Raw genomic sequence first — 27,630 nt, forward strand, 5'->3', positions numbered from 1 at the left:
GTGTTCATTAGCGAAGTTGGGACCGGTTAGGGCTTGGATGGGAAACCATGGCAATATTGGGTGTATTAATGGAGCTGGGGTCCCATCAGAATTCGAAATCAGCACTGCTGACTCTTATGACACTATACGTATTGGCTCTGACTTTTCTCTGGTCAAGGTGGGAGCTGGAAAAGAGAAGTCCAATGATAGGACCAACCAAGGTGTTTTAAACAGTCCAGGCTTATTTTCATCCATCATTCAGATGACTATTGGAGATTTATTTTACGTGTATTTATAACTCTGTCCTGATATGACAGCGTTAACATTGCAATTTGTAGCTATTGTTTAAAAATTCATTCCATTTATTTTATTTTATGTAACTCTATAAAATAAAAAACTTGCTCGATTGTTAATATCATGTATGAATACAGTTTATTTATATTATTTATATTAGTGTACAAATGAAACGGCTTTATAATGAGATACAAACCAAAAAATATTTCAAATTATCGTTTCAGTCAGATAAACATTGTGTAGATATGTTTATCTTAAAATTACTTAATTTCTATTTTGAATCGAATATTATTTTTAGAAATAGCACTTAGCAGTTAAATGTAGCTATCTTTGAATAGAAAATTAAATTAAGTTTACAGAAGATATCTTTTGATATTAGCGGCACACACTGTGGAGATTTAATGGCGAATGCACTCGAATGACAGGTGAAAGCAGTACTGTACAAATAGAAGAGAAAAAAAGAATTTAATAAAATCTATATTCATGTAGTTTTTAATCTTAAAGGGAAAAGTATCTGATTAAATTAAGTATTTCACTGCCATAGAAAGTTTTGACAATTATTCTGTGACATAATTGAACGATACTAATCTCTACGGAGCCTTGTTTATTGAGATTTAAAACAAAAATGATGACAAACAAGGCCAACAGCCATAAGTCGCGTGCTAAAACACATAGTGATACCGGACCGACAGACAGACCGACAGACCGACCGACCGACATAGTGAACTATAGAGTCGCGTCCACGCGACTAAAAAAGTTAGTTTGTGATGATGTAATCGTCAATGTGCGTTCAAATATTGACCTTTCGTTTTAACAGCGCGCTAATACTAGACCATGCTTCTTAAAATAAAAGTAAATAGTTATTCTGCGCAGATGTTTCTGAGGGTATGATAATTCGCACGCGTAAACGTTGTGTTTCTTTGTCGTAATGAGAAGATTTTAAACTCATCGAATTACATATACGCAAGTATGCCCTCTATAGTATACAAAATACAATAGCATTTCACGTGACAGTAGGTATTGTTGAATATATAATTGAAGTCCAGGAAATCAGAGCTCAGACCGCGTTAGATTGTGATTAAAAAGCAACATACTGGATAACGTGCACGTTTTCACATAGCTGGATTTCAAAGGTGCGATAATAGAACGGAGAACGGCATAGCATCAAGTTATTGAATAGCTACTGCTGTCTAGCGGATGAAATATTGTTATCAAACAGAGTCGTAGTGAACCAATATATTTTTTCTCAGACTGAGTTGTGGCGAAGTCCATTGATGAGTTTGTCGCGCTTAGGTTGTTGAAATATTTCTGTGATGTGATATATTTTGATATCTTGGTTGGATATTTGTAAAAGGTAAGAAACTGATTTTAATATTCTTTTAGACACCATATCAAGAGTTATTAACTTACGATACAAATAATCTAGATTTATAATCTATCTTAGTTATAGGTGAATGCAGCAAATAATATCCAAATACGTACGACTTCATGTAAAACCTGAATACTTTGAAATTTTGGATTACATTTTTAACCAACGCACTCTTTCGGTTATTTACATGTTGTTAAAGAATCTATTAGTTAGTAAGAGTGTGCAGTTGGTATTGGGTTGACTGTGATAAAAAGTAAAGAATCATCATGATAAATCGAAAAAAGAAAACGGAAATGTGAAGAAGTTTTTTTTCGTAAAAAGATCAAAAACTGTTGAAGAGATAATATTAACGGAAAAGTTTAAAAGGCTTATAATTATTATACCGTTGTAGATTTAACTACATTTAAACACGATTCTGTGATTTAACAATTGTCTCTTGTTATAGAATACTCATTGTATTCATAATAATAAGCGACCTTGTCAATATTATTCTTATCAATATCAAAATATATTCAAAATCATTTTGTATCTTTTAACCTGTTTATGCATGATTTACTATGGTATTTAGCAAGTTTCCACATTTAAACTAAAATCATAGGCCTACGTTATCGCAGGAAAAATGTAGTTACTGTAAATGTTAGAACAATAGCAACACAAAAGACAAATACTTAACTACTATCATTTTGTATCTTTTAACCTGTTTATGCATGATTTACTATGGTATTTAGCAGGTTTCCACATTGAAACTAAAATCATACTTTATTGCAGGAAAAAATATAGTTACTATAGTAATTGCAACAATGTTAGAAAAATAGCAAGAAAAAAGGACAAAGACCAAACTATTATTATTATTGTATATTTTATTTTATTTTTTATTTTTATTTTATTTTATTTCATACTCATCCAACAGCGAGTAACCCGCCAATTACAGGATGGATAAACTATTTAATAATTTCACAAGAGAACAAGATGCTCTACATAAACAAAGACTTATTATTAAGTCTTTTGGGAGTTGTAAATTGTCATGAGAAAAAAACCCTGACATATGACAGGACTTGAACCCAGGACCCTTAGATTGGTAGCCAAGCATCATAACCACCAAGCCACAGCTCCAATCCAATATAAACGTTAGGATATACAAATACTGTATACAATAATCATTGTTTGTAATTGTTTAGATTATCTAGGCCTATATTATAAATAGTGTTATAATGCTTTAACAAAATACATTTTGGAATAACATTTAATACAACTCAATATAGACATATGGTTTATTCTAATGTGAGACTAAGTAATACAAGCTAACATAATTGTAGAAATGATAAAAAGGAGAACAAAAATGTTTCAAAAAATGTTTCTACACAACTTGAAAAATAATAATTAAACAATTCATATTTTGAATTACTTTCATGAAGATTTATTTTTATTTATTAATGTATATCACATTACATGTCATTCTTTGCATTAATTTGCATAAAACTACTTAATTCAGATTATTCTAAAAGCTACTTTATCGATCAGTCAAATAAAATGTAAAAAATAAACATTAGCCTAATGGAATGTAACATTAAGTATATGAGTACATTAAATCGTTTACTCGATTCGAATATTAAAAGCTAATCGGAAAAATCACTGAAACAAATTATTTTATCGATGTAAAAACATTGCTAAAATGCTTCAATAAAAACACAATCAGATTAATAGAGTGAAATGGTAAACAGTCATCTGTCACCGAGATGGGGATAACTTAAAAATCATAATAAACTGTTTGAGTTGAAATATAGTTAAAACTTGCTTAATTACTATAATGGTAGATTAGTTTTTTTGAGATGAGTGAAAAACAACGGAAGTCGATGAAGGACCTACGGCCAGTGTGTGTGCAAGAATTTGTGGGAGGTAAAAAGTTGCTCTTTAACTAAGTTTCAATTATGTTTACAACAATATGAGTGTATACAAATTAATAATATGAACTTGTGTAGACAGCTATTTCTGAAAAGGAAAAAAAATGATATGTACTTTTTTTTGCTGTGTAATTCTGCATGATCATAAACACTCTGTATAGGTAAAGGTTAAGAATAGTAGAAAACAGAAAGTATAAATACTTATGAAAGATTGAATAAATAAAGGTGGTGGTTAACCAAAAAAAAAAAGTTTACTAACAATTTAAATGTAAGGGTTTGTTAAAAAGGGTAGTAAACATTTTCTCTATTGCTATTTTGATTTTAAACAACTAAAATATGTACTTTTAAAACAACTATACCGTATAAAACAATACCCAACTCGCAAACTTTTGCAGTTCACCATACAATCTGCACTCACCGTAACTACTCATAACATTCATCCTTCTCATAAACGTCATTTAAAACTCCCCCAAACCCGTGACTGCTGTTCAGACAGGAACTGCGTCAGTTTCGTACGAAAAACACTATAAAGCTTCATTTACACTGAACGCATTCCAGTTCGGTAATAAAAAATGAAAATTGAGAAAACTCTGGGCTACGTCACGTTTTTTCTGTCGCACTGTGTTCACAAACTTAGTTTTGTACGAACTTTATGTGACTGGTTATAAACACTAAACTTATTTTCACGATAATTAAATTGATATCGGTCACCGGACCAGAATCCGGGCTCTGGACCGGAAGCCGGGTGTGAATGTAGCTTACCTGTGTCTGAAAACTTTTGGTGATGAAACTGCCTTACCTTTACCTTAAAATGTTTACAACCAATACAATGTTATTCAAAATACTGACGATATGGACTATGTAAAATGTATAATTCCTAGAAAATTGACTAGGCCTTAGTTTAAAAAGCATGTTCCCTCTCAGGCGAACTTGGCTTAGCGGACACCTTCTAATTTACTTTTATTCCTAGCTTGTCATTTTTGACATGAAAGTGTCGTATATCTGACAGGAAAACTTCAAAAGCAATACGCCACCCGGTTGTTAGTGTGACGTTAGAGGTTTGTTGTTCTCTCGGGTAGACCAACATTAATTCAAGTCAAAATATACAAGTAAAGATTTAGGAATATTCCAAATTTATCAAAGACAGCACACATTGTTATCATACAGTTAGTTATAGAATGAAATCGAATTTTTTTTGTTTTATGTAATTAAAATGTATGTTTATCTATTTTATCGTCGATCGTTATCGTTCTAGTGTGTCACAGCCTTTATCCGATAATTCTTTTATATTTTAACGATCAAACGTTTGAACATATTATTTGTACATTTTTTTATGGAACAATTTCCAACATCCATTGTTTCTTTGCTTCATCCTCCTTAAATAAACTTAACGGTAAATTACTTTATATGTCGAGACACAATTCTCACCGTATTGTAACATGTAAACATGTATGATGGTACAGATAGATTTGTATTAAGCGGTTCTATAATATCTTAATACGTTTCAGTACGGAAAAGCACTTTATAATTGCCGCGGGCATTATACATGTAAAGGCAAACTTAATCAGAGATATTGAGGCTGTCGAACATTATAGCAAGCTTAAGATTCGTAATACTTGTACAACGATATTTGAAGTTCAATCAAATATCAATCTGAAATCTATCCAAAACTGTCTTGCGTTGTTTTGTCTTTTGTGGCGTAAACACCTTTTGCCAATGTATAGCATAGGAAAAATGATGGGACCTTTGTAATATTCTATTTCTTAAAACTTTATGACTTCATCAAAATTAACGTTTCGAAAGATAATTGCATGTGCAAGAACATTCAATTTAGGCACGTAGAATTAAGCGAGATGTGTGCATTTTAAAGTGTGATACTTTTTATTTTCTTTATTATTAGGCCAAAAATTTCAACTGTAACAATAATTAATATGACACTGTTGTAACATGTGACAGTTTCTATGATACAATTAATTTAGGGAAGACTTTTCAATACAGTAGTAACAGAGCTGTACTACGCAACGTTCCTAAATAATAGAAGAAAAGAAGGTGTTGTTAAGACGAAGTCACTCACCTTGATATGACTCAACTCTACAATCTTGTTGGCTTTATTTAATAAAGGGAGAATAACAAATTAAGTCTTCGGATCAACTATCGTTGATAATATAATGATCATTGTGGATCATCATTCAGATTTCTAGTTTAATAAATGTTATTTAGCAGGGTAAATACTCTATAAACAGTGAATCAATAAAATGATACAATTCACAAAGAAATTACAGCTTGAATAACACTAAACGAAAATAGATTGGCGCTTACGGACTTTGAATTTGAAGATAATAACCTCTAGAATGTTATCTACCTATATAACAGATTTATTGTTTGAACGGAAGAAGGACTGGAGAGAGGTACCGCAACTGTCACAGTTAGGCCTATTGTTATGCACATTAGTAGTCAAGTCAAGTATCATTTATTGTCATTTGTTTTAAGAAGAAAAACATAGAAATTCTGTTTTCTTTGTTTGGCGGAGCACAATATCCAACGGACACAACACGAACTCAAAACAAAAACATTACAAAAAGTGTCTACATGATGTTTAATTTTACATGTGGGTTACCAGACCTATGCCTACTGAAAACTGGCAAATTATAGGGAATTACATTCTATTAACCAATTACTGGGGGCAATTACCTTGTTAACATTTCGTTTATTTAAAATGAAAACACAGACATAAGTTCCACAAGTAAATCCCAATGTGTATAATTTGCAAACCAAACGACAATTAACTGGGATTATTATACAATCTGCAAGTATTAAAGTACTTAATACACTTATACCCTAACAGACTACTTTCTTTATGGTTTATAATTATATCGAGCACCAAGGGAAGATAACAACTAGGATATTACTCCGCCCGAATATCATGTCCAATTAATCGATAATCTCACGTCCAGACTAACAGCCCTGTACGTGTATTGTACAGTAGCTACAAATTATAATTATAAACTTGTTACCGGTACATTAAAAAAATTTTTTTTTTTCATTCGTTCTTGACACCGAATTCGTTTGTAAAGGTCTTTCTACACTTACACTATCAAACTTTATGTGAAAAAAAATTGATGTGCCCATATATAGACTTGATAATTTCATATCACTACCATATTTAAGCATACCACTACTAAATTTGGGCACTTTTTTTGTCAAGCAAGTTTGATAGAGTAGACAGAGCTGTACCCGATTCTCAGTGACTCAATCTACTACAATATTTGCCCATATCATATGAATATTTGGAAATACAGCATCTCAGGTGTATCACATGTGGTACCTGTATCGTGACTGTATCACATGTGGTACCTGTATCGTGTATCACATGTGGTACCTGTATCGTGTATCACATATGGTACCTGTATCGTGTATCACATGTGGTACCTGTATCGTGTAACACATGTGGTAGCTGTATCGTGTATCACATGTGGTACATGTGTCGTGTATCACATGTGGTACCTGTATCGTGTATCACATGTGGTAACTGTATCGTGTAACACATGTGGTAGCTGTATCGTGTATCACATGTGGTACATGTGTCGTGTATCACATGTGGTACCTGTATCATGTAAGGTTAGGTTATGGTTAGGTTATTGTGATACTTGAAAATTACTTTTGAAATATATGTGATGTTGTATAGTATTCGGTCCCAAAATTCATGATACTGGAGAAATAATTATAGATAAAACATTGAAGAACAAATAAAATGCATTGTTATTACTGTACTGTATATCGAATAGAGGTATCGAATTTTCGCCATCACGTACGTATATCGAATTAATTTGTTGCTATGGAGTGATATCATAAAAGTGGTAATCTAAATTTTTAATTAAATCTTGAATCAAGTTCCTTAAAAAATGAAATTAAAAACAAACAAGTAGTAATAATAGTAACAAAACAAAATAAACACCGGAATGTCATTGAATGCGGTTTTTAATAAATTTGTGTTTTCACAATTTCATTGTTGTAGATATTGTTTTACAATACATTGTTATTGTGGGCAAGGTGTTTTTTACATTTTCATTCTAATTACATTTGTGGGCGGACTATTTTCACTTTTTATTATTGTGGATAAACAATGTTTTTCACATTAATTTTGGTTATTATTACACTTGTTTTCACATTTCGGCACATCTGAGTGAGTGTTTAAGGACGATTTTCAACAAGGCGTATCCATGTTTCCATTTTCCAAATCCCCTTTTGCGCATGCGTATAAGCTGACGCTGTCGATTCGCGCGAAAATATTTACACGTGAGTGAGCTATTCTTCTTTTAAACAATCTCAAGGCGTGTTCAAACTTATGGAACGTCGTTTCAACATTTCGATAATATGAATTTTATGACGCGATATGTGAATGAAATGCACCGATTATAAAAATGTCATGACGCGATGTGAATGAAATACTTTGAATGAAATGTTTTGAATGAAATGTTTTGAATGACATGATTTGAATGAAATGTTTTGAATGAAATGTTTTGAATGACATGCATTCAAATCATTTCATTCACATCGCGTCATGAAATTCATACCATCGAAATGTTGCGTAAACGGCGTTCCATACGAACTTCTGTCAAAAGGAACACAAGCTTGACAGATTCGAAAAAAAAATGAAAAATATGATTTCAGTTTGTTTTAAATTGTGAAATTGATTAAAGACATTGAAAAATTGTTTTAGAAATACGTTTTAATAAGCCAATTGAAATAAAAACTTAGATGGTAAAAAGTTACATTAAACATTTCTTTGGTCTTTTCACAGCTTTTTCAGAAGAATTATCATCTGAGTCAAAGTTTATATCTTAATTGATTTATTAAAAAGACATTTCAAAATAATTCCCTGCTACAATCCAGATGAACATTATTATAATCCAAAAATTGAAATAAATGGGTCTATATTTACAGCTCGTTTTGCAAAAATTGTTTTCTAAATTTGAAAATGCGCATAGACGGATTGTTGCTTCACATTAGTAAGGCATTAGCTGAGTATCTAATGTCGTACATTAGCTGACGACTTATCTCTACTTCTTGGTATTGATGTTATTATTGAACAACTTGATAGCAGCAACACTTGAGATAACCCAAGGAGCAGACAATGTCTGACAAATCGGACCTTGAAAATAGGCATAACATTGTTTATAACACACCCGAGTAAATTCTTATCATTTGATTGGAGGATTATGATCACATGATATCCAATAACTACATCATTGAACACGCATGGCATCCATCAAGCGTGCAATTTCGGTATATAGGACGTTAAATTTCGGTATATTTCATTATTGGTGAAACCACGCGCAATAATATAAATATAATTATATTATTTGTACTATTGCGCTCAAACATTCATCATCATTTTTAGTTTATATCAAAAGTTTGTGTAAAGTAGAATTGTAATTTGATGATTTGTTCATACTGCATATCTTCCAAGAATTTCATTTATCTTCTAAGTTAGAAAGACAATTAAGAATTTCTTTTTTGAAAGAGCTGTAGTGTAAAAGATGTGGAAATACCCTACTATAGCTCTTTCAGAAAAGAAAATGTTATCTTTTTAAAAACAACATAAATAATAAAAAGAATCGTTAGAACATTTGTAAACAATTTTTTTGTGTCCCGTTGAAAAGATAAATTTTAATATTACACAAATTATTTCTAGTCGCGTGGACGCGACTCTATATTTCACTATGTCGGTCGGTCGGTCTGTCTGTCGGTCCGGTATCACTATGCGTTTTATCGCTTTCTGACCTTATCTTGATATCAGTTTAATCTAGCTATAGTATTGTTATTCGTTATAACAAAGTAGATAAGATCAAACAATATTCCAAAAAAGGTAAGGAAACAAATTCAACATAAAACAAGAAAACAAAAACAACGAACAAGATATTAATACACGAAAATATAAATTTCAATATTACAAAAATTATTTTTTAATTTAATTTAGTTATGTTACACACTTTTTTTTTAAATATTCAGAAAAATAGACATTTCATAATTGCTTATTTAGACAATATAAAATGACATTATATTATGGACAATTAATATTGAATTATTAATTTATTAGTGTACATGAACACAATTTATATTTAGTGTATATGTTTGATATTGATTAGGACTTTCTCTCTGGTCTGTTAACTTTATCGATTTGATTTATCTTTTTTTAGTTTTATTATCCCTTTGAGATCCTGCAGCAACTGATACCCACATTATTGTCATTCATTTATTTAGTAATTTGTCTTTGGATTTATAATACTAAGCTATAAAACGTACTTATTTCAATAGGGAGATTGGATTAGTCGCACTCTGATTTAACATTTGTTCTAATAGATAGACTGGTTGTTCACCCAAAATAAATCTCTTTCATCTAAGATGGCAATCGTAATTCAACCAAATTTCTTTTTTAAAAGCTATTAGTACAGAATTTCAAAAGTCTGAAACATTACCTTGGCCTTCTTGTTACTGAAGTTTAAACGCAACCTAAATGGTACTATGTAATACTATATTTTAATGGCAAATAATGTGTAACATTACGCAATAAAAATCTGCTTAAGGTGCAAAAAAAAACACGATTACATAGACAGACAGACTCGCTAGATGATAAGTAGTTAATGTTCAGTCCATTATGAAATTACGAATTTGATCAATTTCAAAATAATAGTTCACTAAACTTATATTGTAGAAATTATATTCATGCTAGTGTTGGCTGATTTATTTTAATGTCCAAATAATTCTTGAAAGTGTACTGATCCATTTTAATATGTCCACAGTGACATTTTGAACATTCATTATTATCATTTTAGAAATTATTTAGTCAATATGACACCAATGTATGATATTAAAGTGTACGATAATATTAAATATGTTTGTCTCATTATAAATCTCGAATATTTCATAGCAAACTCGAATATTTCATAGCAAACTCGAATATTTTATACAAACTCGAATATTTCATAGCAAACTCGAATATTTCATAGCAAACTCGAATATTTCATAGCAAACTCGAATATTTCATAGAAAACTCAAATATTTCATAACAAACTCAAATATTTCATAGCAAACTCGAATATTTCTTAGCAAACTCGAATATTTCATGGCAAACTCTATGTATCTCGGGCCGGATCTACTCGCCTCCCGTACAATCTCGGCAATGTCATCGATTCATGGCAAATTCATAAAGTTACAGCGTTACATTATGATATATTATATTTACCTTAAACTTAAAATGTTATGTTATTTAATAATATTGAACTTATTAAGCACTTAATCATTTTTCCCAATTCCTTCGTTCAAACAACATAACAAGGCCAATAGCCATAAGTCGCGTGCTCTCAGAAAAAAATGAACTTTCAAAAGGTAATGTACTTTAAAACTTTTCTGTAGGCCTACATCAAAACAGTTCAAAAAGTACAGAAAAGCGATAAAACGTATAGTGATACCGGACCGACAGAGCGACAGACCGACATAGTGAACTATTGAGTCGCGTCCACGCGAATAAAAACTTAGATTATACTTAGTTTGACCTTAATATTAGTTGGTTCTTAAATTATAAACTGAACGGCTTTTCCTACAAATAAAAAAAAAATATTGTTTTACTTTAATTCAGTGGCCATGACCCAAAGTTTGCCTCCAAGCATATTTTGGGCCTCACATCTGTACTTTTGTACCTTTTACTAGTGTAATATTTAAGTTTGTTCTTTAGTTTAGTAATAACTTTAGTTTAGTAGGCCTTTGACTAAGAACTCAGACAGCATCGTACGACGAGTCCCGAAAAAATTGATTCGTCGGTGCTGTCTGAAGTAGGTGGTCGGCAGAACAGTAAACATTTTGTTAACTTTCTCGTCGGCCTTCGTCGTACGGTGCTGAGTATAAGACCAACTCAGCTTATGGCTTGTCAAGAGCTGCTATGATTTAATTTCAACTCCTAGCTTCTATGTATTCAAACTAAAGTCAAATCCAAACATAGTGTTGGTAATTGCACTTTGCACTTTACGGAATGTATGAATGTAATAAATTTTAAAGAAATAAACGGCAATATTTCAATCATCTGACGACGACCAAGTTAAATTGAACTTTTAAAGTTATTTTTAATTATATTGTTTTTCACTATTTCTTCAACACATACATGTATAACACATTAACGTTCCTAACATTCAGACGTTCAGGCTTATGCCATAAAACATAAATCAGATTGTAACGCAGACCTCATAATTGAAAACACCGCGCGGCGTAGTGCGGTGTAGCTGTAATATGGTTTTATACGGAGGATTCGCATCTGGTATAATAAAAAGGAACATCTGTGCTTAAATTTGCTATGATAATATTGATAGGGCCATTTGGTGACTTAATACATTATTTTATGTACTCACGCATAACAGTACACATCTGTCATAATAATTACTACACCTTAATAGACCTGTAAAGTAGTATAGTAGTCTTCTTGTATTAGGACTATACGAAACAGGACGGGAAGCCACAAGACGGTGCTCATGAATGATCTTTAACAAAGTGGGTAGAGCTTAGCGTGAAATTCTGTCGTCTTAACTTTCGAGAACGATAAAGTTTTAATTTTCCCGTTTACGGAGAACGACTAAAACAATGTACATAAAACCTTAAATATACAGTTTCAAAACTCTAAATAATATTTAACTTCTAATTTAATTGTTTAACGAAATAACATTTTTACTTGGTTAAATACATTTGCGCGGCGTTTAAATGCGAGGCCACTAGCTATGAAGGCCTATTCTGTATTACCAGAGCCAAGCGATTCAGAAGGCCCCGCGCCGGGACGCGATTTTTTTTTCGTACATAAGTTGGGGACCCCCTCATGAAACGTCACAAAATAAACATGAATAATTCATCAGTTAAATTTTCTTGTTCCGTGTGCACCCAAGCGTATAGCAACAAGAAGTGATTACACGAACAACTGCGATACGATTCTTTCTACAGTAGGCCTAGGATTCTAGGTCAATTCACGTGATTGCCTTCGCGCACTATTCTTCACACAAAATGTGTCGAGTCGAGGCTAATCGACAGCTAGGCAAGTCATTAAACTAAGTAGTAATTCATTGGACATAGCCCAAAAATAAAGAATGTGTATAATTTGTGTACTGTATTTTTTTAATTCTGCTATTTTATTATCAAACAATATGCATGAACTCAAAGGAACTTTAAAAATGCGCGTATATGAACACATGAGATGGGAAGATTAGACCCACGAGAATAAAACATGTATTTTTGTGTAATGTTTAATTTTGCTGACTTATTACTCGGATTGTGTCATACCTAACACACACACGTCACACACATACACAGCTACTACTAGAATAGACATGGGTTTAGAGACTAAAATTAGGCCTATAGTATTAATAGAAACTATAATTTTAACACGTAATTCTTTAGTAATAAATTATATTAAAAACACCATAAACAAAGGCTGATTATTTCGACAATCCACACAAAACGCCGCTATTCTTCTATGAAATCGCACGCCGCAACAACAGCGGAGATAGGCCTAGAATCGTACCGCACTAATTGTGTAATCACTTCTTGTTGGTATACGCTTGGGTGCACACGGAACAAGAAAATTTAACTGATGAATTATTCATGTTTATTTTGTGACGTTTCATGAGGGGGTCCCCAACTTATGTACGAAAAAAAAAATCGCCGCCGGGACACCGGGAAGGGTGAGAGATACTGCCAGTCCTCGTCGTCTTCGCGCAAGGGTGCGTAACTAATAAAACGACTGTATATGATTTTATGCTCTACGCTGTCCGTCGTCCCCTAACCGTCCTATTTCGTAAAGTCCCTAGTGACTTAAGTACAACTTTAGACAGTTTAATTTGCATATGAAATTTAAAAAAAGCTAGTTATTAGCTGTTCAGATCAAAACTCCTGTGTGTATAAACATATTATCCCTCTCCGCAGTTTATTACCATTTTGTACCATAGGCTCTCAATCGGAGTCGTCTGTTTTCAATTTTCAAGATTTTGTAAAGCATAATTACTTTTCTATTTACCGGAATCAATCACGCACGACGAATTGGTTTCTTTAAACTCCAAAACAATATTTCAATAACATATCGACACGCTTAATAGCCGTTTTTTTACTAAATAAAGGGTATAATTGCAATTGCCACTTTTTAATAATGATGAAAATAACGCGATTTGACGATAAGTGCATGTGATGTTTTGCCTCTGAACTACTGTAGTAGGCCTAATGAAAACATACCGGTAGAATATCACATAGGCCTACTGTAGGACCATAACTATAGTAATTTGACATCAAACACGCTCATATATATATAAACCAAACAAAAGTAAGAATAACAATGAAATAGTTATTATAATTATTAGAAATAATTGTATTAATCTGTTGAAGATGAAATGAATAAATAGTGGTTAACGCCACAAAAGAGAAAAAAAAAACACGCTCAAACGTAATTCATATCTTTTTCTTTAATTATTCCAACATCCCGACGGAGAAATTCAAGTTGACACATTTTAAAACAACCTGTAAAATCGGCCTCTGTTGAATGTCCTAAGGTTCTGAAGCACTATGCTGGCGCATGCGCAGAGTATGTTTTGAAACACATGACAGCTGCATGATGTTAACAGAAAACAACGAAAGTTGTAGAGATAGATTTCTATTGGTCTCTTTTAAAAGTTATTTTCATTTGATTATTTAATAAGATACCATGTAAAATATCTATACTGCAGTCACTGCAGTAACTACCTATTTTGTGTTATCTCTTTAACCCGGATGGACAATAATTTAGCAAGCTTTTCGTAAACTTCTACACAAACTAAAATGATTACGTTATTTAATTGCAGTAGAATCATTTTGACATGATCCTTTGATGGTAATAATTGCCTATTTTGACAATACTTCAAACACACTGATACTGTCGATATAGAATTTACACAATACGAATATTCCACCAACCTTCGGGACCGCTGAAGTTTTCTTCTCCAACACATCGGATCTTTGGCCACAGGTGATTCTAAAGGTATCATTCCTTTTCAAGAATGGTCCACCTCCTTCATGTGGTTTTAGGATGTCCTAAAAGGAAGAAAATTTACACAACTTTTTTACAACAAATGTAAACTGTTGATAATAATCAATGAAAACAACGAAATTCGACTGAAATAATGAAACAAAATATCAAACAAAAGATAAAATAATATTAGGCTTATCGACAAAAATACCTTTACTAACTAAGAAAAACAAACCATGTATTATTTAAAATATAAAAATATAAGTTTAACCAAGGATAAATCTGCGGAATATTCGGTCATAATACAGTACAGAATTTTAATTAGTCACATGTGGTGCCTGTATCATATAAGGTTAGGTTAGTAGGCTACGATACTGGGCGATACATGTGAAACACATGATACTCGAGAAATCTAGATACAGTACCGAGAATCGGATGCTCATCATCTGCTTTATTTCAGAGAGTTTTAATTTTTTTGTAATTAAATTAATTGAGATTTCTTCGAAGGTTGCAATTTACTTGTAATTGATGAATACCATAGATACATAATAGTCAACAGATGACCCTGTTGGTAACAAATCAATTGGTTTGTACAATCAAATTGTATGCGTTTTCATAAATGAGGTGAAAGAGAAAAGGATGAAAAATTGTCTAGGCCAATTAATTAATTTATTTTATTTAAAAACATAATTTATTTATATACAGATAAAAACATTTCATGTGGCTACCGGTACATTCACACTTATTCCGTTTCACGTAATGAAAGACGTCGTTTGCCAACGCTTTTCCAACTAGAGACGCAACACAAGGAGGACCAATCACAAGCGATGGATTATTTGAATTGACTTTGATTCTTAACTTATCTTTAATATAACTTTGTTAAATCAAGCAATCTTCATAAACCATCGTTAAGGTTTTGATTAGGTGTTTTAGTTCATCCTTTTGAACTTTGTAGTTCAGGCTCTAACACGCCCGCCCTAACTACCGTCCTTTTTCGGTTACCGTACCGCCCCGAAGCCAAACCTCACTAGGCCTATATTGAAGGAATTGCGGCGGTAGGTTTGGTACGATAGTCCCATTCGCTTTAAAAAATAAATAAAATACTACCTACGCAAAGTGTCCGCATTAAGCTTGGTTCCCACTAGAACGTAACGCAAGGACGTAAACGCAACGCAAGCGTTTTAACCAATGACAAGCGAAGTTATAGACAGTTAGCATCACAAGCGAATAAGCCATCGCTTGTGATTGGTCAATTCACTTGCGTTGCATTACGTCCTTGTGTTGCGTCGCTGATGGGAACCACGCTTTAGATCGGTAAACAAACTGTTATTTCAAATCGCTTAATCAACGGACACCCAACTAGGTTGTTTATAACACCTGTAAAAATGGAAATCTATACGCCCGAAGAAACAAATCCAACTTGTATACGTAACCATGAGCAGTGTTATTGCTACAGTTAATTATGAAAATTAATATTTGATTAAATGGAGCGCAACATATCTCTAGGGTTTATATTTCAATTAATTATTTTGATTCTTAATCGATGTAGCGATACAAGCGTTGAACTCATACTAGCGACATGTTTATTTCATGCAAATTGCTAAATGTTCAATAAGGGAAGGGTGAATGAGGGAAGAATGAATGAGGGAAGAGTGAATGAGGGAAGAGTGAATGAGGGAAGAGTGAATGAGGGAAGAGTGAATGAGGGAAGAGTGAATGAGGGAAGAGTGAATGAGGGAAGAGTGAATGAGGGAAGAGTGAATGAGGGAAGAGTGAATGAGGGAAGAATGCATGAGGGAAGAGTGAATGAGGGAAGAGTGAATGAGGGAAGAGTGAATGAGGGAAGAGTGAATGAGGGAAGAGTGAATGAGGGAAGAGTGAATGAGGGAAGAGTGAATGAGGGAAGAGTGAATGAGGGAAGAGTGAATGAGGGAAGAGTGAATGAGGGAAGAGTGAATGAGGGAAGAGTGAATGAGGGAAGAGTGAATGAGGGAAGAGTGAATGAGGGAAGAGTGAATGAGGGAAGAGTGAATGAGGGAAGAGTGAATGAGGGAAGAGTGAATGAGGGAAGAGTGAATGAGGGAAGAGTGAATGAGGGAAGAGTGAATGAGGGAAGAGTGAATGAGGGAAGAGTGAATGAGGGAAGAGTGAATGAGGGAAGAGTGAATGAGGGAAGAGTGAATCAGGGAAGAATGAATCAGGGAAGAGTGAATGAGGGAAGAATGAATCAGGGAAGAGTGAATGAGGGAAGAGTGAATGAGGGAAGAGTGAATGAGGGAAGAATGAATGAGGGAAGAATGCATGAGGGAAGAGTGAATGAGGGAAGAGTGAATGAGGGAAGAGTGAATGAGGGAAGAGTGAATGAGGGAAGAATGCATGAGGGAAGAATGCATGAGGGAAGAGTGAATGAGGGAAGAGTGAATGAGGGAAGAGTGAATGAGGGAAGAATGAATGAGGGAAGAGTGAATGAGGGAAGAGTGAATGAGGGAAGAGTGAATGAGGGAAGAATGAATGAGGGAAGAGTGAATGAGGGAAGAGTGAATGAGGGAAGAATGAATGAGGGAAGCGTGAACTTCACTGAGTTTGTTTGGATAGCTAAAGTAATTTGTTAACGGTTCAGTGAGAGTTGCTAACTTTTCAGTTAGAGTTGCTTACTTTTCAGTGAGAGTTGCTAACTTTTCAGTAAGAGTTGCTTTAGTAAAATTCAGCGTAATGTGATAACGATTTAGCGAGAGAGTTGTTATCGATTCTTCTTCTTTCCCTTATCAGGGAATGTATTCAATTCAAGTATATTATGGTCCATTGACCCTAATACAAAACATAATAGACTATCTTCAGTTAATTATTTATTCTTTTCAAAAGCAAGGCGTATTTTCCAAAATTAAAAATAAAGTTTGTGTTTAAAAGTAATAACTTGAAGGATAAACATATATAAATCTGGGATTATATAAATGTTTTTCTTCAATCATTATAAATGTACTTTGTAAAATAAAATGCAATTCATCCTTAACAATGTTCTTTTTACATTATTTTACGCGTTCTCTTATATTATTATCTTTCTAAGCGTTCCCAACTCCCCTTTTCAGTTTCAAGCTCTAATATCCCTAAACGTAAGTCAATAATCGCCTTTTTTCAAAATTAATGATATTGATCAAATGATAATTTGAACATATTTCTTTTTTTATAAAGCGTAACTTAAATTCTTTCAAAAATAAACTTTTACTATACTAACAAATTGTTGTAGCCAGATATAGTAACCAATGAAATGATATATTCAAATAAAGTTACTAACGGTTTAGCGCGAGTTGGTAGCGGTTCAATAAGAAGAGTTGTTTAGCGTAAGTAACTAAAAGGTTTAGCGTGAGTTATTAAGGCTCAGCGTGAGTTACTAAACGTTTTAGGCGTGAGTTACTAACATTTTTAGCGTGAGTTACTAAAAGGTTTAGCTTAGCTTGAGTTACTAAATGGTTTAGCGTGAGTTACTAAAAGGTTTAGCGTGAGTTACTAAAAGGTTTAGCGTAAGTTACTAAAAGGTTTAGCGTGAGTCACTAAACGATTAAGCGTTAGTTGCTAAAAGTTTAACTAAACGCTGAAAAAACCCATTAATAATATGTATTGATTTGTTCTAACCTTAAAAAATCTCATTATTTTTTCGTATTAATGTTTTTCGATAATTGTTTTATTCCATGCATACATAGTTGAATATTTAATTTTTAATAACTGTAATGGTATCAGCAATAATTATCTTTGATACAGGTAATATGAAAGAAATATAATATGATTGATGGGAAATGGATGATACATGATTTTAAAGAAGGTTTATTTTTAATAAAAATGTGTTATGAATTATGTGTGATGAAGGACAATTGATTCAGGGTCCTTCATATTATTATGTAAGACTATTACCATTATGTAATATTGTTTCTAGTATGATAACGGTGGATATCACTCACTTTTCTTTTTCAAAATAATTATTTTATTATCTCTTAAATAGGACTGGGGCTAATTAGATCTATCTAACTAGTTTTAAATTAAATGTCGAACTTTCTAAAGCATCTAAACGCTACAAATGCAATTAAAAAGCTATAATATATACACAATTTTCTATAATAAACGTAATTCTTTCGCGAACACTATTTCTTTATTGTAAAACTTCGGCAATAATAATAATAATAATGATTATTATAATAATGCGCTGCTCTCGCAGCATTTATTAGGTCCAATAAAACATCGGAAATTCGTTTTTTGTACACTATTTAAAAAGAACGAATACATATAATAAGAACATAGTACACACTATACAAAATTGCACATAAACATTATACATAATAACAAAAATACATTATATAAAAATTATATGAAAATGTATGAAAATATATCCACGTATGGGCGGCCAATATGGACAAATAGAGGGAACAATGCACATAATGAAGAACTGTATATAGTACCATACTATTGCACCAATTTGACAACTGAACGTGTTTCTAGAATATATACAATTTCTATTTAATTAATTGTTGTGATCAACAAAGGCAACGTTTGAAGGATTTTCGTATTATAATATAATGTCAATTATAAAATGCAATCGTATTGGGCTGATTGCAATAGATATAAGATCATTTTATAAGGTTTCCTTATATTGAATTATAAAAATGCCATCAAATTAAGCAAAATATGGCAGTTACATGGTCATGGGCTATGAAAAATAGTGCCGGGAGAGTCATTAAATGTACGGAATACTTCTAGAATCTATTAAATCTTAAAGGTGTAATATTGTATGTGTGGGTGTTTATTCAAAATTGTTATTTTCAATTTTAATAAAATAAAACAGGAAACAGAAATAAATGTTTTCGCTTTATGGAGAATGTGATTTAATGTTTTATACATTGTATGTACCGACAGTATAGTTGAAAAGGTGACGATTTTGAAAAGGTGACAATTTATTTAAAACATGATAATTCATTATTCTTCCGGCTGTGAAGGAATTACAAGTAATTATTACTCTACAGCATGTGAATTTTGTTTTGGCTTCGGTTTCTTTTTAAAGTGTAAATGTTGATACATTCGTCGGATCAAGATGATATAAGCTCTGCTTCTGAACTTAATCTAAAAATTGATTATATTTGTTACTATCCATTCACTGAATACAATTAAAAAGTGTTTTTCAACTCTAGTAAAAATATGAAGTAAATTCACAATTGTGAATCATAAGTTCAAAACACAATCATTTTTAAATAAGGAAGGCTTATTATTATATTATATAAATATTGTAAACAAATCAAAATAAATAATGAATCAATCATTGAACTGTTATTCAGTCTTTCATGATCAAGTTGTGACCTCTTGATTAATTAATCTAAAATTGATTTAAAATTTAACAAACTGTTAAGATTATAACCGAATACACGTAGGCGGCCTAGGAAACATGTAACCAAACACTTTTTACAACAAGGCCACATACATGGCTGCAGTCGTGCTCAAGTTAGTGTTAGTGTTTACCGACCAGCCGACCGACCGACCGACCAATCGACAGACCGAGCTGTAGAGTAAAATGTTACATTTTGTAAGATTTATGTACGTGTGAATGAGGTCTTATAGTCTGCTTGTAGATGTATAGTTGCTAGTCTTACAAATGGTTTTTGACTTAAATTTACATTTTAAATTGTATTTTGTTGCATTAACACTTCTTGAAGAATAATGTTCAGTTACAACATGATTAACATTCGTCCGATAAAAATGTCTAGATTTAAAATCGGTATTGTTCTAATTTAAAGCTAACATTAATGAATTAAACGCGAGTAATTCAAGAATTCACGCTCTGAATCTACTAGCTAATGCGAAGTGTGGATGTCAACATTATACGGTCTTGCAAACAGCTTAACCGAGTGAAAACGTCTGCTCAATAAATAATGCCATAGTTAAGTTTCACCGATTAGTGTGTTTTATTCCACCGTTCGACTTACTGTACATCTCCCTGGTCGACGTCATCGTAACACGTAGGCGTATACGAATTGATAAAGTACCGACATGCATAATAATCACCAATCAAAAACGATACTAATCGATCATATGGAAGCCTCAGCATCGGTATTATCGACGTATCGATGTACAGTATTAATACAAGTCTTAATTTTACTCCTAACATATACATGGCTGCAGTCGCGTGCTCAAATTGAGTGAGTGTTTACCGACCGACCGACCGACCGACATGGTGAGGTGTAGAGTCGCATTTGCACACACGGTAAATTGCAAATTAATAGTAAAGTGTCCGCCTCAGCATTTGTTTATGGAAATGTCCGCTTATATAGTGTACTGACAATACACTAGAACAAACATGCCTTTTTGATGAGTGTCCGGTATGGGTAAGGGGGGGGGGGAGGGGTTCTTATCCAGAAAGTTCAATTCATTGAAGTCAAAAGTTCTTATACATTTAATTTAAAGGTCAAGATTCAGAATGTCTTAAATGCCAAATCAATGATTCATCACGTTGTTTATTTGATACCGCTTAAAATATTTATATACATTGTAGATCCATCAATCAGTTGAACTAATGAATCTACTCAGTGAGTAAAAATGCCATTATTTCTGGGGAATTATTCTTCGTAAGTAAGTTTATATAGTATTAATGTAAAGCTGATTCAAAATAAGTATTAAGAGATCATGATGGTATTAAGGGCATAAGATACACGACTCTGCTGTATTATAACTTGGGAAAAGTACTTGCATTAAGGACAGGATTGATTACGACACCATTTGCGGCTGAATTCATGACAAGTATTTGCATGATGGGAAGGATTTATTACGACGCCACTTACGGCTGAATTCCTACGACAAGCAGTTGCATGATTGGTTGGATGAGAACGACGACACTTACGGCTGAATTTCTACGACAAGCACTTGCATGATGGGAAAGATTTATTACGACGCCACTTACGGCTGAATTCCTACGACAAGCATTTGACAATTCAATTGATGGTTTTACAATAATTTACGACTCTCGAGTTTAAATGGACAACATGAGTAGTTATTTTACTCCCTGCTTAAGCTTATGCAGAAGTCCTAATGAATGTAGCCTAATTTGTAGAATTTATCTAAATGAAGTTGTCTTCATTATGTAGCAGCTAAAATAGCTTAACGTCATCAACATCCGGTTCGCTCACCATTTCTGCTGATTTATAGGCGCAGCTATTATTGTGTGCAGAATTTGGGTCGACCGACGAATCCACAACTCCCTGACCTACAGTATAGGAAAAAGCTAGGCCAGGTAAATCGATGTGTCGACGCTCGTCGTCTGGGATTAGAATCATCCAAGAGGTCGTCACTCCACAAATGTAATCCATTTTCACTCTTACAGTCGCCAAAGATTGACTTCTTCATCAGTATTATCTACGAATGTCAACATAAACGGTTGTTGGTCATACCCATGTACCACTTTGATTTTAGGATCATGTGGAAAAACACATCACGACAATAGTACAGACATTTTGAAAATTACACCAGGAATTGACTTTAAGCTACAGTAGGCCTACAACACAGCATTATGATTGTATACACAAATCAATAATGTAGAACGTTAGTATCAGTTGTTTTGGAATAAGCGATTTGTGACGTGGTTCGCTCCTTCCCTCGACACAGGTTCGATGGTTTCTAGGTCCAGGCGACAACAGACCACACAATAATTGACCTGACCTAGGTTGGTGGTTGGTCCTCGGTCGTCACAAATCGAAAGCTTAAAGATGTATTGTCCCCTTAAAACATGAAAATCGAAGACTTAATAAAAGCAGACCATTTTGTAGTTTTAACCAAGTTAATCATTTCCGTGGAAATAAAACCCCGAAAAGAAAAATGTTTCACTTTTAAATTGACAAGATAAGTTCAACCAAAAACCCATTGGCTGGCGGCCAATTTGACTATTTTTTTCTTTAAATTAGTTTTTTTTCTGGTAAATAGCTTTTTTTCGATCAAGTTTTTGGTCAAAGTGAATAACTATTAGGCCTACGTGACATTGAAAAATTCCCCAAAAAATTGAAAAACATATTCCAGGTGGACAATATCTTTAATAAAAGTTTATTTTAGAATAGCAGGTGTGTGTTATAAAACAAATATTTTGTATTCGTTCAATTAGGGGAATATTTTCATTTGGTAAAAGCTTTTGCGTCTTATCTTTCAACTATTTCTGAAAGATCTCACATAAACATTAAAAAGTATAAGAAACTAATTTAAAATAGTCTTAAACGTAGATTAAGTATTACTACTAAATAATAAAGTCAGGCGATAAGCCTGAATGAATGAATGAATGAAATAAAATGCCATCTGACTTTAACGCATTTAAGATGTCTCAATTTTCTCGTCAAATTTCTGATTTCTTTTCATAAATTATGATATATAGCCTGTTTTCTATTATAGCTTAAAGGTCTATTTAAACGTGAACATAAACATGATTTACTACTCTATAGAAAATTACAAACACACTATGCATTTGAAGCCGTATACAAAGATTTACTATTATTGAAATACTACATCAAAGGACTATAAAGCGTGGTTCCCACTAGCAACGCAACACAAGGACGTAACGCAACGCAAGTGAATTGACCAATCACAAGCGATGGCTTATTCGCTTGTGATTGCTAACTGTCTATAACTTCGCTTGTCATTGGTTAAAACGCTTGCGTTGTGTTTACGTCCTTGCGTTACGTTCTAGTGGGAACCAAGCTTAAGCCGTATACAAAAGAACATAATTTATAGTACCGGTACATCTTTCGGGACGAGTAGGAGATTACCCGGTGTACTGACCCGGTGTGGGCCTTTCGTGTTGCCGTGATTCAAGACACGGTACACAAACGACCTACAACCACACTGGGTTACGGTACCAGTAACATCATAATTATAGACGGATCGGATGCCATAGTTGTGGCATAAAAACTTATGTAAAGATTTATGTTAAGTTCAGCATACTTTAATTTTATGTAATCTCTTAAAACAATTTATTTACATTTTTAATAACTAAAAGCATAAATAAAGATCGTCTTTATACTACTTGTATACTTTGCAGAATTTGCTAGTATAGACTTCTGCAAACTTGTTTTCTGATTTTTGCCAAAGTTTGTCAACTCGTGGTCTACATTAACACACGTTTCTCGACACACTCTAGTTAGGACACAAACTTTGCCAGTGTAAAAAGGCCTCGTTTACACTATAAATCAATCTTTAATTTTCCGAAGTTTGCAAGAAGTAGATTAGACCAGTTGACAGAAGTTAGGCAGTGTATACATTATTGACTATTTGCTGGTGACCAGATTTGAGACAATCAGTCAATTAAATAAATAACAGCCTTCGGTGCTTTGCAGTCATGTGATCTTTCAGATAGACAATTTGACAGCCTCTAGTATCTAGTCTTGTAGAAACCACAAACTTCTCCAAACAGTGAAAAACTCAATATAGATTTGATTGATTTGATTGATTGATTGATTGATTGATTGATTCTTTTATTTTTCACACAACATTCATAGAAATATAAATAAAAGATTAAGTACAATAAAGTGTGAAAAACAGGATAACCACAAGCAAGCAAAGCTTTTAATCTGTGGCACCCTAACTTAAAATATAAATTTACAAATATATTACAAAAATGTTTTCATGTAGTAAATAAATGAAGGAAAATACAAACAAACAAACAAAAATTCGGTAATGTTTGCTAGTGTACACTAACTCAGCGAATCAAATAACAGTCTTTGGTGCTTAGAAGTCACGTGATCTTCCAGATAGACCAATAGACAGCATGCTGTAACTAGTCTAGTAGAAATCTAGTAGAAACTTCTCTAAACACAAGTGTTTGCAAATAAAAATTCGGTAATGTTTGCTAGTGTACACTAACTCAGCGAATCAAATAACAGCCTTTGGTGTTTAGAAGTCACGTGATCTTCCAGATAGACCAATAGACAGCATGCTGTAACTAGTCTAGTAGAAATCTAGTAGAAACTTCTCTAAACACAAGTGTTTGCAAATAAAAATTCGGTAATGTTTGCTAAATGTAGACTAACTCAGCAAAACATATAAAAGTCTGGTACTTTACAGTCATGTAGTTTTCCAGATAGACACATTGACATCCTCCAATAACTAGTCTAGAATCGAATCGATATAGTTACAAACTGATGAGTTTCTAGTGTAGACTAAACATACAACTACAACTTAAAACAATCTTCCATTATATTTTTCAGATTGTGCAACTTCTGTTCTACAATGAATTTAAGTATAAACGACACTGTGCAACAGATTCTGTACACGACTTTTGATAAAGCGGTTATCGCTGGATTCATGCCCTTCGTCGTGCTTTTTGGAGTTATCGGCAACGTCGCAACCGTTTTAGTCTTAATCAAAGGAAGAGTGAACAACACTGTCAACATCTACTTGCTGAACTTAGCGCTTGCTGATTTGCTGTTTCTCTTAACTGCTCCGGATTTGATATGGCATTCTTATATAAACAGTCCAATCCATGACTATTTTGATATGGATGTGCACGTGTTCTTCTGTAAGACAACGTTCTATTTTGCCGACGCAGCAGTACAGTGTGCATCGTTTACTGTAGTGTGGGTATCGCTGGAACGGTATATCTCCATTCGGCGTCCGCTTTTATTTCGTCGATATGGTTTTGCTTCTAGAACTCGGGCCGCCAAGATCTGTATACTAATCTGGTTAATTGCTTTGACTCTGCAAAGTCGAAAACTGTTTTTAGTGAAAAGTGTTTCAGTGCCTTTCCCTTGGCCTGATATGTATCTGGGACTTCCGAACACAACAAACGCTTGCTCCAATTGCGATATAAATAACAACACCCAGTGTGACGTAGTGATATGGTGGCTGATTATTGACACGTCCATTTCATTTATAATTGTAACCGCAATTTGTTTCATATATTCTGTACTATTACAGACTTTACGCAATTCTCCTTTTACGGATTCGAATTCAACGGGTGCGAGAATGAAATTACGTGCAGAGCGAAAAGTGTTCCAAACACTGTTTATAACTGTAACCGTGTATGTAATATGTTTCGCGCCTTTTTTTACTATAAATCTTATAATAACATTTAGTGATATACAGTTTAGAACCATGCTTGGTTTACTAAATATCACACGTGTCCTGGTATATACTAATTCTGCGATAAACCCTGTGATTTACAATGCTACAAATAAAGTGTATAGACACGCGTTTGCTGAGATGTTTTGTTGTCGTCAGCCGATGCATCGAAAGATACAAACGACGCTAATGACTGAAGAAACAACACATTAAAACGCTGCGTCATTACGTGTCTTGTTTAATGACACCGAATGTATGATTAGGCCTACATAGAACAATGGAACAAATTAACCAGCATTCATAACGGAAAGGGAAAGTGAAGTACCAACGTAATTAGCAACATCTTAACATTTAGTGGCTTCTTGTAGGAGTATATTAGATTCAGATTTAATACAGTAATCATTATAAGTTGTTATATAATTGTCCACGTTTAACGAAGTTCTATAACGCGTTACATATGCTCTAGAACGCGTTATGACAACCTTATTCGATGACGATAATGATGCACTAATTTGGAATAATTGTTCAGATATGCATGCTGAATTTGCACATATAAATGTTACTTATTTTTACGGAATTGTATAGTTAACTATACTACATTTTCCATAGACAAAAAATTGCAATATATAGAGGGCGCTTTATAACGAGTACGAACCATAGACTGACACTAGAGCAGATAAAACAAATGGCCGATAAACTCTCTTTTTCTAATTGATTTCGACTTATTGACTAATTTGGTAATCTACTGACAAACTGACAAAAAGCAATCGACCGAGACTGACCAATAAACATTGTAAAACTTTCTTTACCACCAACCGACAAAATCTAAACTAGGCCTAACAGACATATACTATTAATGGGGAATAGACCTTCATCTATATATACATTTTCATACTTAATGCTACTTGCATATAATTGATATAAAGTTTGACTTGTATAATTTAATATATTTGGTAATGTTTATACTTGTTGTTGTAATTTTCGTGCAGTTTTTCGTCTGTTCTTCCGCAATCTATTTTTAGATTGGTCAAATTGAACTTCAGGATCAAATGTTAAAATCAACACATTTTGTGTCAGACGTTTTAAATTTGCATCAAGTGTTCGTTAATGTCTTCATCGCATTTTTTCAAGATTGATTCGTAAAAAATAAACGGTTAATAATAACTTAGACTTTAGGCCTGACATAAGCACAACGTGTTAACGACGTAAAAACGTCAACGTACTTATGTGGTTCAATTGAAGTATAGTTCACACGGTATAGAGCAATAATACAGTTAATTAGAGCTTATACTAAAGCTTAGTTCCCACTAAGACGTAGTCTGGGTTCCAGGCGGAGTTTTGACTTAATATTAGTAAAAATATAACTATTTTGGCACATAAATGTCGTTTATACGTATACTACTTGAGCTTTCAGACAAAACATCGAAAAGCCTCAAAACGCCTAGAAATAACTACAGACTTGGGGCAAGTCTAACTAGGACGCAACGTAAGGACACAGACGAAAGTTCGACGCAAGTTGAGTTGACCAATGGCAAGCGACAGTCCGATCCATCGTTTGTGATATAAATTAACACTTGGATTGCGCTCACGCTGTTGCATTCCGCGCCTTCGTGGGAAACCAATTATAATTGGACAACTTTAGAAATAACCAGAGTTTCTCCACTGAATAGGAGTTGGCTGTTGGTGTTGAAACGTAGACTTCCCCTTGTTCGTTTTACGGAAAAGTGTCTTTAATATGGGTTTTACTGTAACAGTAATTTTCAGTCATTATATTTGCTTATTGTTATTATATGGTACATCTATTAAAGTAAAAGAAATAAAGTTATACAATTCGAAAACAACTAATTAATACAGTACAGTATTATGAACTTTTGACGGAAATTGAAATTCAATTTAACAATTGTATTAAATATATTACTGTATTGTAAAGTTATATGAACGTTTTATTAATGGTAGGATATGTAGGTTAATATTGAGAAATATACATA

General features: G+C 33.2%; 1 protein-coding gene across 1 annotated transcript; it reads left to right on the forward strand.

Annotated features, from left to right (window-relative positions):
* Window positions 1-1,353: 1,353 nt before the first annotated feature.
* LOC140058663 (neuromedin-U receptor 2-like) lies at window positions 1,354-27,603 on the forward strand. The gene is made up of 2 exons (XM_072104357.1): window positions 1,354-1,627; window positions 24,790-27,603. Exon 2 carries the CDS (start codon window positions 24,812-24,814, stop codon window positions 25,853-25,855), a length of 1,044 nt encoding a protein of 347 aa, XP_071960458.1. The 5' UTR covers window positions 1,354-1,627; window positions 24,790-24,811; the 3' UTR covers window positions 25,856-27,603.
* The last annotated feature ends 27 nt before the right edge of the window (window positions 27,604-27,630 follow it).

This window comes from Antedon mediterranea, chromosome 9, assembly GCF_964355755.1.
Source record: "Antedon mediterranea chromosome 9, ecAntMedi1.1, whole genome shotgun sequence".
In the NCBI taxonomy this organism is placed as follows: Eukaryota; Metazoa; Echinodermata; class Crinoidea; order Comatulida; family Antedonidae; genus Antedon; species Antedon mediterranea.

Excerpts from the sequence above, each read along its gene's own strand:
- LOC140058663 (XM_072104357.1), top strand. The coding sequence starts at position 24,812 with ATGAATTTAAGTATAAACGACACTGTGCAACAGATTCTGTACACGACT.